At 45.4% G+C, this 12,145-nt stretch overlaps 1 protein-coding gene across 6 annotated transcripts in view; it reads right to left on the bottom strand.

Annotated features, from left to right (window-relative positions):
• The window catches only part of PAIP1 (poly(A) binding protein interacting protein 1), a 29,466-nt gene extending 19,062 nt beyond the window's left edge, over positions 1–10,404 (bottom strand). The window contains exons 1-3 of one of the 6 annotated variants that reach the window (XM_057743834.1): positions 10,340–10,404; positions 8,538–8,707; positions 515–700 (exon numbers count right to left, since the gene is read on the bottom strand). In XM_057743834.1, coding sequence (XP_057599817.1) covers positions 515–700; positions 8,538–8,707; positions 10,340–10,367 — 384 coding nt within the window. In that variant the 5' untranslated portion in view covers positions 10,368–10,404. Of the gene's footprint in view, positions 1–514; positions 701–8,537; positions 8,708–9,260; positions 9,803–9,980; positions 10,163–10,339 lie in introns of those variants that run through there. The other 5 variants (XM_057743850.1, XM_057743843.1, XM_057743861.1 and 2 more) reach the window with 5 other exon arrangements.
• Positions 10,405–12,145: the final 1,741 nt, after the last annotated feature.

Genomic DNA, 12,145 nt, shown 5'->3' with positions numbered 1-12,145 from the left:
CTTTGTGTGAACAACCTAGACTGACGTTAGATTTTTTAAGGAAGTAAGACGTAAATCCTTGAAATTTTTAAAGACAAGCAGAAATGTTAAGACTCAAGCCAGGGTGTTTTGTGGTCCCTTTTTTAAAAAAAAAAATAAAGAATCATTTATGAGGCACAAAAGTTCTCCCATGACTTTTTTTCTCCCCTACTCCAATAATGCCATATCCATACAGAACAGGGGTTTGGAAAAAAAGTATAATACTCATGAATTGTCCTCATAAGTGTTCAAAGCTCCTTCCAACGGCCTGTACAGAGCCTTGGCTACACAGGAGAATTTTCGGTCTGGCTCTAGGCCTGGATCCCTAACTACAGAAATTTTATACAACAGAGACTTCAAAGCTCCCATGAACCATAAAGAGTCAAGGAGTGTGGAGGCTGGTGCACGTGAACCTGGGCCCCCTCAAGGAGCAGCCACCACCTCTGGGCGTCAAGGAAGCTATCTGGAGACTGCCCCACACGATCAGGCAACCTACCTGTTGATAGATGAGTTCCACAAGTTCTTGCAAAGCATCATCTGTTGTAACCCAGCCATTCAGGGTCTCTGCAAACTGTTCAATTTCAGTTTCAAAACTGCCAGGCTGCTCTGTAAGATGATTCAAAAAATCCTGAACATATTCTGATAAAGTGGGATAATCCTCACAACCGTCCTCATAAGAGTCCTATAGATAAAAGGTTTAAAAAAAAAATTAATCCACGCAACTGGCTAAAACAAACATGAAGCAGCTTTAAGTTGGGATGTCTCTAGATCAAATGATATTTTTAAGAATCCTTAACCCGATAAAATGTGTTATTTTCTTCAAAAAGTTAAGTCCACGTCTTCCTTGTTCAATAGCCAAAATGTTTTAATAGAAGGGCTCCATCTAGCTGGGTAGGAAATTGTCTTCTCACCCCGGCAGATTTACGAGATGGCTGGGAAATAAAGCTTAAACCAGTATTTCACAATAATACCAAGATCGAGCTTAAGATTTATAGATACAATAAGAGCCAGGATTTGTTTCAAAATGGGAGGGGGAGAGGGACAAGAGATATATTGGACTGGCCACCGGCAGCTAACTACTGAAGCCATGGGCATTCATTATACCGTTCTTTATCCTTGTAGACATTTGACAGTTTCTATATTGAAAAAAAAAAAAAAAGTTTGTCATCTGTCAGTCCCCAAGGACAGGGAAATACATATGTTAAGTGACTCTAAAATATCATCGTGTACAGTGGTAGGAAACTTTTTGGCTGCTGTGTCCAAGTTTCCAGCCAACTGTGATAACAGCAATAGTTTCCAATTAATAGGTATCACCATCATCCCTAATGTTCATACTGAGAGCAGCACTATTTACCATCGCCAAGACACGGAAGCACCCTAAATGCCCACTGACAGATGAGTGGATGAAGAAGATGTGGTACCTACATACAGTGGAATATTCCTCAGTCATAAAAGAATGAAATAATACCGTCTGCAACAACACGGATGGACCTAAAGATTATCATCCTAAGTGAAGTCAGTCAGACAGAGAAGGACAAATATCATATGATATTGCTTATATGTAGAATCTAAAAAGATGACACAAATGAACTTACAAAACAGAGATGGAGTCACAGATGTAGAAAACACACTTATGGTTACCGGGGGGCGGGGGGTGGGGAGGAGGGAGGGATCAATTGGGAGAATGGGATTGACATATACACACTAATATATATAAAGTAGATAACTAATAAGGGCCTACTGTATAGCACAGGAAATTACCCAATACTCTATAATGACCTATATGGGAAAAGAATCTAAACAAGAGTGGATATATGTATATGGATAACTGATTCGCTTTGCTGAAACTAACACAACATTGTGAATCAATTATACGCCAATAAAAATTTATAAGAAAAACATCACTATCACCTTTAGTAGTTCCCAACCTTTTAATCAATGGCAGAAGGCTGAGTAGGGTGACTACTGCAAAAGGTAACAGATCAGAGTAGCAATCCTTACATTCACAATGTCTGAAATATCACCCAAAGCATTCTGAAGTTTACGTGTAACAGTTATGATCTAATAATTATACTGCTTGATGAAATTTACCCCTCTCCAAAAGGAATCAAATGAGAAATCACATAAAAGAATTATGACTACAGTATGGAAGCATTTTATAAAGGAGTTAAGTTCTAAAGTCAGTGAGTACATTAAGAAAAAAAAAAAATCATACCTAGTCAAAATTTGCCCTAGGAAAGCCCCATGTTGGAAATGGACAGACAATCCCGGTGGGAAGACTAATATAGCCAACTGTTTCTCCATTGCTGGTGCTGACCAGTATTTCTTCAGCTGACCGCCATTCAGAGGCCATGTTGCGTAATTTTTATAAATCTCTAGACACTAAAGTGCTATCAACATGACATATTGCATGTACTATGAGAGGCATTTAGGAAAGAGTAGCTGCAGGAAGAGCAGATTAATGTGCCCATATCATGCTCATATAGTGTTCAGCGAGCAGAAGAGCAGGTAAACTCCCATACTTTAAATGTTTGTCTCATCACACATTTGAATCCAAATTAAAAAACAACTCTATTGTAAGATAAAGAAGGCATTAAATTAATATTGATGAAATTCAAATTCATGAATCATAAACATTACAGTTGTATAACTGAGGATTAAATGAGTTAATGGGTTAAGTGGGTTAATTAGTAAATGCCCCTGGAGCGGTAACTAGCACATAGCAAGGCATTAAGTGTTCAACAATGTTTAAATTTCTAGGAAAGTACTGAAACACATTCCAAATACAACAGCCACATTCTCACACCTAAAGGGGCTAACGTGTAAAAAAAGCATCCAAAAAGCAGCATGATAAACTATACTTGTTGGTACCTAGGATGGGACTCTATTAATAAGCTAAGTCACCAGATGCAGGTAGAATATGTTGTTCATTTAAAGTTTCTTGAGTGTCGTGTGCCTACTAAGTGCCGAAGACTGTTCTAGGCGCTGGGAGTACCGTCACACCATTAATAAAGTAGACAAAGTCCTCCTCTCTTGGAGCTTATACTCCATAATGGAAGACACTTTTCTCATGTTGAGATACAATGGGAAAAAAAAAACAAAAAAAGAGCCACACAAACATCTGAGGAAAGATTCTACGCAAGGGGTACAAGAAGCACAGGCCGCAAAGGAGATATGCACTTGCCCGACACCTTTAAGAAAGGCCAGAATACAGAACCTGAGGATGGGGCAGTTGCTAATGGGATCAATGAGGCAAATGAGGAGATCATGTGGGATCTTGGGGATCACACTAAGACTGGTTCAAGAGGCAGTGGTGGTGGCTAGGGTGGGTCTGAGCAAGGAATGACCTTGTACCAACTCAAGTAAGTTGTGCATGGTCATATAGCTAGTTATAAAAATTGAGCATAGAACAATGCCTATGCTTTTAACTTCTATGTTACACTCCAAAAAAACCAAAGGCTTAAAACTCAACTCTGACATATAAGTTTGTAAGTTTATTTATTTATAAACTTCCTTATAAATAAGCAATAAGTTTTTTTTTTTTTTTTGGCGCACGGGCTTAGTTGCTCCGTGGCATGTGGGATCTTCCTGGAGCAGGGATCGAACCCGTGTCCTCTGCATTGGCAGGCGGATTCTCAACCACTGCGCCACCTAGGAAGCCCAGCAATAAGTTTTTAATCATAAATAAGTTGCCAAAAATTCACGTAAGAATTCAAAGAATTGGTTGAGTATGTTACCTTATATCCACATGATGGAATATCATATAGCGATTTAAGAAAAAGATATTTTCATGTATCAACACAGAAATATCGTCAATATAGTGAATGAGAAGAATACAAAACCATATTTTAATACTATTTAATTTTTAAAGAGAAACTTATGGGCAATGAAAATTTCCAGAAAGACAGACAAGGGATAGTAGTAGTGATCTCTGGAATAAGGAAACATATTATAAATACCAGCCCTTTATTAGGAAGTTGTGAAAGCAGTTAAATATTATAAATGCATGTATATTAAATACTTAATGTTAACCACGAACATGTGTGAATTTTACAGTTAAAAACTCGTTTAAGTTTCTGACACACAGTTCAGATTCTACAGGTATGTGGTACCCTACTAATGACAATGACAAGCAGGAAGTCCACAGGTCCCACCTGATGGTACTGACTTCCTACCTGTTCCTAACAAATGTCATTCCTTGTGGCAAAACGCAGTTCAGAACACTGATTTCAGTCTTTTTCTTCCCCCAAATAAGACTGTTTTAAGAGAATTTGAAGTGTGAAAAAAAGTAGAGCTATTCTGAATACAGCTGAATAGGGGATTCAGAGCCTGTTGTTTCAATCAAAAAGGGAGGCACAGAGTATTCTCAACAGATGAGCACTCCAATGCGTCTGAATCAAAGCTTGTATTCGTTCTCTAGCACCAGATTTTTTGAAGCATAAATTTCTTCCGTCTTCAATGTGAAGTCAAATGGCTTCCAGGTTGAGGAATATGTGAGTTTTTATTTTTCTTAGAAAGAGTCCTGTGACAAGAGATTAGGAGGGACATAATCAGAAAACACTTCCCGGTAGGTACTCTGAATACATTGTCAAGAAATGAGAATCTAATCCAAAGCAGTGGGAAGAAAAGGAAATGATCAGCCACTTTGGTGGAAGAGTCAAGACGGTCTCAGTTACCTTGAGTGAACGTGGGCAAGAGTGCGAAAGAGGAGCGTGAGTCAATACAGCACAAGCTTTCAGCCTGAGCAGCTAGTTAGAATATAAAAGTATAAGAAGAGGTCTGCACAAAATAAATTCTCTTTCGTCTTTCAGTTTGAATGTGAGATCCTCAGAAGAGGTCAAAACACAAGCCTGGCGTTGAGAGGAAGAATTAAACTCCCGAGCTGTCAGCAGGCAGGGGGTGATGGTCAGATTCCAGGGGACAGCGTCACCAAGGGAGGTAGTAGAACAGAAAAAAGACAGACGCTCAGAGCCCACAGTCTGAGGGAGGGAGGAATGGTCTGAAAATTGGGAGGATGAAGCACTGCCACAGAAGCCAAAGGAAAAGGTAAATGAGGGGAGGTGCTCATAACAGCAAATGCTGCAGAAGAATTTCATTGGTTAAAATCTGAGAAAACGATGGTTGCAGAGTCTTGGGAATCAGAACTATGCACAGAGAGAAAAAAATTAAGACAGAATCAGTACCTTAAATATTCAGTTCTTATAAAAAGGAGGAAATTTTGAAAGGCTGAAAAGGTACCCTTGGCACCTCACACAGGGAATTAAACCTTACAGATGATATTGTGGTCAATAAAGTCTATTTAGACGAGGGTTAAGAGGACAATAGATTTTAAAACCCCAAAACATCAGCATCTGTCACAAAAATAATATAGTACAATTAAGAGGATTGGTCTGCAGGGGTCTGAACAGTCAGTGAGAAGTAAAGTAGTACCAACAGTGAATAATTCTTCATTTTGGAGGACATCAATATTGAAAGATAGAAGAAAAACCAGGCAGTAAGTTGAAGGAGGATGTTCTTAGAAAGAGCTGGGATTTTTTGGTGCATGTGGGGGTGGGGGGGGGTGGGGGGATTTTATCTCTCAATAAATGTTTTATCAAATTCTATGTGGAATTTTTGGTTCTCGTACGTGAACTGTGATTAAATATTTGAGATGTAATGGTTTACCTAAGAAATGGCCAAGAATAGATGGATACAGCAACTCATTGGTAAGAAGGCATGTAAAGCAGTAAATTCTAGCAGTGGGATTAGAGAAAGGATGGAAGATAAAAAGGCCTGGAGTTTCAGAAAGGCTATGAAAGCACAGAAAAAGACTATCGTAAAAAATTTAAAAAGCATACATTCTTGAGAGCAGATCCAGCTCAAGGATACCAAGCAATAGCTTCTCATGTGTATAACAAAAGCAGACTCAAGGAATTTCTGGGAACCCAGCCATGAAACCACTAGGATAGAGGCTCTGCAAAGACAAGAATTTTTGTCCATTTTATCCACTCTTGTATCCCCAGCCCTTGACTCGTGGTAAGTATTTGACCAGCTCTTGAATGAGTGAGGGAATATAGCTAACTCTGGATTACAGTTACTATAAGAAAAAGTTTCCCTCATACCCAGATTTTATCCTAACACTCAAGGGGAAAACAAGGATATTGCTGTTCTATTACTAACTGGATTGAGAAAAACTCTCAGCTTTGACAGAGGGTAAAAGGCTAAGGCCAGAGAATATATCAGGGCAGGGGTAGCAAGTTGGAATGCCTATAGACTCCAGGTGGATTACAGGCAAATGAAGTAAGCGAGTGAGCAAATCAGAGCTCGCACACTCTATCTAAAGGGGCTGCCTCTATTTAGCTCCAGCCAACTTTTGCTCTATTAAAACAGCAGTCCAGTATGGCCAGATCTTATGATTTCAAGAGAAACTAAGAAATTCAGACTTGCAATATCCTATTTAAGTACTGGTAAATTATAAAGCCCCCCTTAAAAAACACACACTCAGGGCCAAACAAGACACACCTGCAAGCTACACATGAGTCACAGGCTTCCAGCTTGCAATCTCTTCTGGCAAATTGAGCATAGCTGGAGCTGATCTACTAGAGGAGATCAAGGAGTGCCTAAAAAATGGCAGTGGCTCAAAGGAAGAGGACATACACGCTCAACACATTGCTCTCAGGAGCCACCTGAACTAGGTATAAAAGTAGCTGGTAAAGAACTGTGAAAAAAAATTGCATCCCTCCCACCATAAAACAGCCCCAAATCAATGGGAAGACAAACAAACAAGGAACCGCCTGTGGTCTTAAGGTAAGTATCCTTAAGAGTTACTCAACTACTCTCAGCTCTCCAGTGGTTCCTTTCTTCTCTAAGCCAAACATAGTTTTGGGGCAAGAATCCAAGCGACTCTCATTTCTACTGTGCATGACTGATGGCCCATTCCACCCCAAATCAATTGCTCTTCCTGCTATGCCTATCCTTTCCCCTCTCCAGTCCCAAAGCTCTTTCCTAATGCACTCTAAGCTGCATGAAATTTCTATCAAATATGGAAGTAAAGTCCCCGCACTCTTGCCCCAAAAGTAACAAAAGAGGTGTGTCACCATGAGTTGATCAGGTACATTCAAATTAAAAAACCAGGTAACACACACCCACAAGAATGGCTAAACTTAAGTAGCAAATACCTAGCATTGATAAGGAATTAAAGTGACTGGAAACCATACAGTACTCAACACATACACTGGAACAGTCTCCGTGGAAAAATATCTGGCAGGCTCTACTAAAGCTGCCTAACCTACGTCCCAACAAGTCCACTCCTAGGTATGTACCAAACAGAAACAAGGGCAAATGTCCACCAAGACATGGACAAGAATAGCAGCCCTAATCACAATAGCCCAAAAGTGAACGCTATCCACGTGTTCACCAACAGACAAATAGTCACACAATGGAATGCTATGAGGATAAGTCACTTCCAATTACATGCTACGATATGGATTAATTTTGAGGCTGAAAGAGAGAAAAATAATATATTCTATATGACCCCATTTATGTGAACTTTGAACAGAGGCAAAACTACTGTTAAAGCAGGGATTACCTTTGGAGAGCAGTAATGATTAGAAGGGGACAGAGTGGGCTCTGGGAATGTTGACAACGTTCCTTTTCTTGACTTGGATGCTGGTTGTCTGAGTATTTGTGAAACTTTAAGCTAAACTTTATGTACACTATTCTGTATGTTACATGTCAAAAAATTAAGAAGACAGGAAAGATAGGACTTATGCTAAAGTATTATCATTTCTTCAGTCGAGAATGGTCCCTGCCCTACTTATCTACAGTTAATTGCTATGCACTTACCTAGCACAACAAATTCCTTTCTATCTATCCCAATTGTGCTTGGTGTCTTCTGCTATTTAACTGTGACCAATTTCTAAAATTGTTAGGTTACTGACAAAGATGAATCTGAAAGTTTCAAAGTTCTTTATACCTAAACACTTTATCAAAACTCCCTACATTTCTACGTCATTGTTAATTAGAACAGAAACACTTCTATTTTAACATAACAGAGCCCAGATACGCACTTCTCAACATTCAACAACCCACCTCACTTAGTCTGCAGCAAAACCACTGTCTGATTTACCCTAAACTACCAACAAGTATTCAGCTCTGCTGCTAAAATCAAAAATTAACTTTGCCAGGCCACTATGCTGTAGGTTGTCCGTTAAGTCAAGACACAGACTTTAGTTTTATAGACAAGATATCCTCGACCACCTTAAGTTTATCAGCCTAGAGACAGTCTATAAACGCTGGAAATACAGCAGTGAACAAAACAGACAAGACTGTCTACTCTCAAGCTTACATTCTGATATCTCGACTACATTAACACTAAAATATACTCCTGAGTGAATTCTGCTTCCTCAGGATTTCAATAAATGCATAAAATGTTTTCATGTGTGGTACAGAAAGCACACCAACACCCTCTGATGGGTGATGTAATAACCACGTTATTCCAGTCATAGGAACCCGGAGTCGCAGTACGAGGGTGTCCTTACTGTGTAATGAGAAGAATAACTTGATGGGTAAAACTCAGGAGCGTTGGCAGACAGCTTAGACATCAGCACAGGAGCCACGACCACCTGGGGTTTAGCCATTGCTGACTCCGAACTCTGCTGCGGGATATTATCCTGCGCACCAGGCGGAGCTCTCCCGGGCCGCGCTTGTTCTGAGACGGGGAAAAAAATCGGTGTCAGGCGCGTTCGTTCCTCGCCGTAACGACTTACCGCCTCCTGAGAGGCCACCTGGGCGGGGCCGGGTCTTTCGTCAAATGAGAACCCTCACGAAACGCGAGGTGAGGGCCAGGACCCGCGCAGAGAGCCTGCGAAAGGGCACAATGGCCCCGCTCCGGCTCACTCACGGACAGACCCCCTGAACGAACCCTCGAGGGCTTCCTCGGCTTTCCTTTCTTTCCCTCTGGAGTCGGTGAAAGGGCGGTGGCCGCCCGCCCGAGGCCTCGCCCCCCGCCCCCCGCGCCCCCCGGGGCCGGCGAGGGGAGGCGACGCCGCCTGCCTCCCGGGACGCGCCGGGCGACCAAGGCTCCCGCGGCCGCCTTCCACACCGCGCGCCGGGCCCCCCACCCCGTCGCCGCCGGGCCCCCCGGGAGGCGCTCGCGGGCCCCGGGGGGCGGCGGGAGGCGGCGCGCCGCTGGCGGGCGCGCGCGGAGGGCCCCGGGGAGGCGGTGGCCCGCGAGGACGGGGTCCCCCAGAGCGGCTCCGTACCTGGGGGCGCCCCGGGCCGGGGAGGCCGCTGGGCGCCGGCGGGGGCCTCGCCCTGGGCCCCTGGCGGCGGGGCCGTCCTGGGCTGGCGCAGCGGCGGCGGCTGCAGGAAGCCCGGGGCTTTGGGCTGCGGCGGCGGGGGCTGCCGCGGCCGCTCAGCAGGCCCCGCTCCGTTCGGGAAACCGCCGCCCTCGGGCCCGCCCCCTCCGCGGCCCAGGCCCCGGCTCCGGCCCCGACCAGCACCTGGGGCCCGATCGAACCCGTCCGACATGCTCCTCCTCCTCCTCCTCCGCCGGGGGCCGCGGCCGCTGCGCTCGGGAGGGGACGCCGGGGGAGGCGCCGCGGGCCGGCTCTCGCCGCCGCGCTCACTCGGGCCTCATGGAGGAGGAGGGCGGCGGGCCCCCGCTCGGCTGCTCGGCGCTTCGGGCGGAGCGCACGGCCGCCGCAGCACCCGCCCCCCGCGGCTGCCCTGCGCTCTCCGGCTCTGGCCCGAACCCGGCTCCCCCGCCTCCGGCGCGGCGGGGGCGGAGGCGGGTCACAGCGGCCCCCCGCGGCCCGGAGGCCGCCGGCGCGGCTCCTCCGGCGGGCGGCGGGCGGGCGGCCGCGGCCCCGCAGGCCGCCCGGGGCGCGGCGCCGAGGCCGCCGGGCCCGTCCGCTCGCCGCGGGGGCTGGGCGAGGCCCTCCCGGCTCCCGGGCCGCGCTGGGGCCGCGAGGAGCGCTTACCCCTGGCGGGCCCGGCCTACGCGAGGTCCTGCGGCGGGGCGGCCGAGGCTGCCGGTTGCTGCCGGGAGGATAGACACGCGGGGGGAGGGGGCGCGGGGCCGAGGCGCGCGGGCGCGCAGGAGCTGCGCCCCTGCCCCGCGCGGGCGCGACGCCAGGCCGGGTGGGAAGGGGCTCGGGAGGCGGCTCCGCCACTGCCGCGGCCGCCGGGGGGCGGGGAGCGCGAGCCGGGTCCAGGTGCGGCCCCCGCCGCGCCCGTCTCGGCCCCCGGCGGACGTGTGTCACGGCCGGTCCCACGGCGACCAAGCTTCGCCGTCGCCCCTGTTCTCTTCCCCTCCAGACGTTTTGAACAAATACACTACCTTTCCATGAAACTCCCCTCTTTTTCATTTTCCACCGGTGCCGTCCAATCAAAACAGAATGCGAACCACAAATGCAAACCACTTACGTAATTATACAGTTTCTAGAAGGCACAGGAGGCGCGTGGAAAGAAACAGGTGAAATTAATTTTCATGATATAGTTTACTTAACCCACTAGAGCCCAAGTGGTATCATTCCAACAGGTAAGGAATGTAAAGATATTGAGATATGTTCTTTTTTTCATACTAATCAAAATCCAATGTGTAGTTTACATTTTCAGCATATCTCATGTGGGCTCAGGCACGTTTCAGGTGCTCAACAGCCCCCCGTGGCTAGTGGCTACCGCACTGCATGACAGAGTTCTAGACGTGGTTTATGTGTACATTCTTGTTTTAATCAGTCCTGACGGTGCTAAAGCCAAATGAAGGAGGAACATAAGTAATGAAAGGGAGAAAAAAATGATTTCTTTACTGTTAGACTGAAACATCTTCACAAATTGATTGTAGCCCGGCATTTTAAGCAAGGCTTAATGTTTTTCAGCCTTGTCATCTTGAGATCATTTCGGTTAACAAAAATTCTCGTTAACCATTTTCTCTTCTTCTAATGAACAAAACATGAACATCTTCACCTAAATGAATGAGGAAAATGGTTCTCATGAAGGCAATCGTGAATAAATGATTCATGCTGTTGATTGTTGGCAAAAATAATGAAGTCAGGGAAGGAAGCCAGCAATACGTGTGGTTCCTCCGTGCTGAGAAAGAATGTAGGGTTCAAAGTAGGCCAGAGCTTTGGTTTGGATCCCGGCCTAGACCCTTAAGGCCTTTGTGGTCTTGGGTAAGTAAGGGATTTAGCTTCTCTGAGCCTCAGTTTCCTCATCTATAACATGTTGTAGCACTGTGCATATATTGCAAAAACAAGAAGATTGCAATTCAAAAATTAGATGAAGTAATGCCCATAACATAAACATCTGTTCTTTTAGGTAGTCATCAGTCACTTCTTGCCTGGACTTTTCTGTTGCATAGGAAAGCCCCACAAACTGTACACTCAACAACAGAGTTATCCTGTGTGTTCCACTAAAGTGGATGCTCCAATCCTGTCCCAGGCTTTTGTTTGATTTCACCCCCTTTTCTCTCTCCTTAGAATTTTTATGCCGGCTAACTCCCTCCCCTTACCTGAGACTTTCTTATCTGAGGATAAGGCTGTTCTGCATCCGTGATGACATCAGGGTGTCTTTACAGCCCCCTTTGTTAGATAAGCCAGATGATTGAGATGTTGTCCTTTGCCTCTCCCTCTTTACTGTTACATAACTTTAGCTCTATTCTCATGATATATGAAAAGTGGAGTTGAGGACAACATGAATGGATTTTTTTCCACTCTTGTTACTCTGATTCTGAGGCCTTCAGATTCAGACTAGAACTATACTGCTAGCTTTCCTGGGTTTCCAGCTTGCAGACAGTAAATCATGGCACTTCGCAGCCTCCATCATCACAAAAGCCAATTCCTCGTGATAAATCATATATATATGTATATGTGTATATATGTTACCGAGTCCAGGCTCACTCTGCTCGCCACACGACAGGCCGAGTGAATCGGAGATGAGGTGTTGAGGCAAGGAATACGACTTTATTTGGAAAGCTGGCAAACCGAGAAGATGGCAGACTCATGTCTGTCAGAAAAACCATCTTGCCTGAGTTAGAATTCAGGCTTATTTTATACTAAAAAGGGAAGGGGGTGTTGTTGGTTATTGCAGACTTCCTGGTACCAGAATCCTTTGTTCTTCCAGCTGTCCACGTAGGTCAGGTCACGAT

This window comes from Hippopotamus amphibius, chromosome 1 (assembly GCF_030028045.1).
Source record: "Hippopotamus amphibius kiboko isolate mHipAmp2 chromosome 1, mHipAmp2.hap2, whole genome shotgun sequence".
Taxonomy (NCBI): Eukaryota; Metazoa; Chordata; class Mammalia; order Artiodactyla; family Hippopotamidae; genus Hippopotamus; species Hippopotamus amphibius.
Note: the sequence above shows the minus strand (reverse complement) of the source record. Positions and strands in the feature narration are given on the sequence as shown.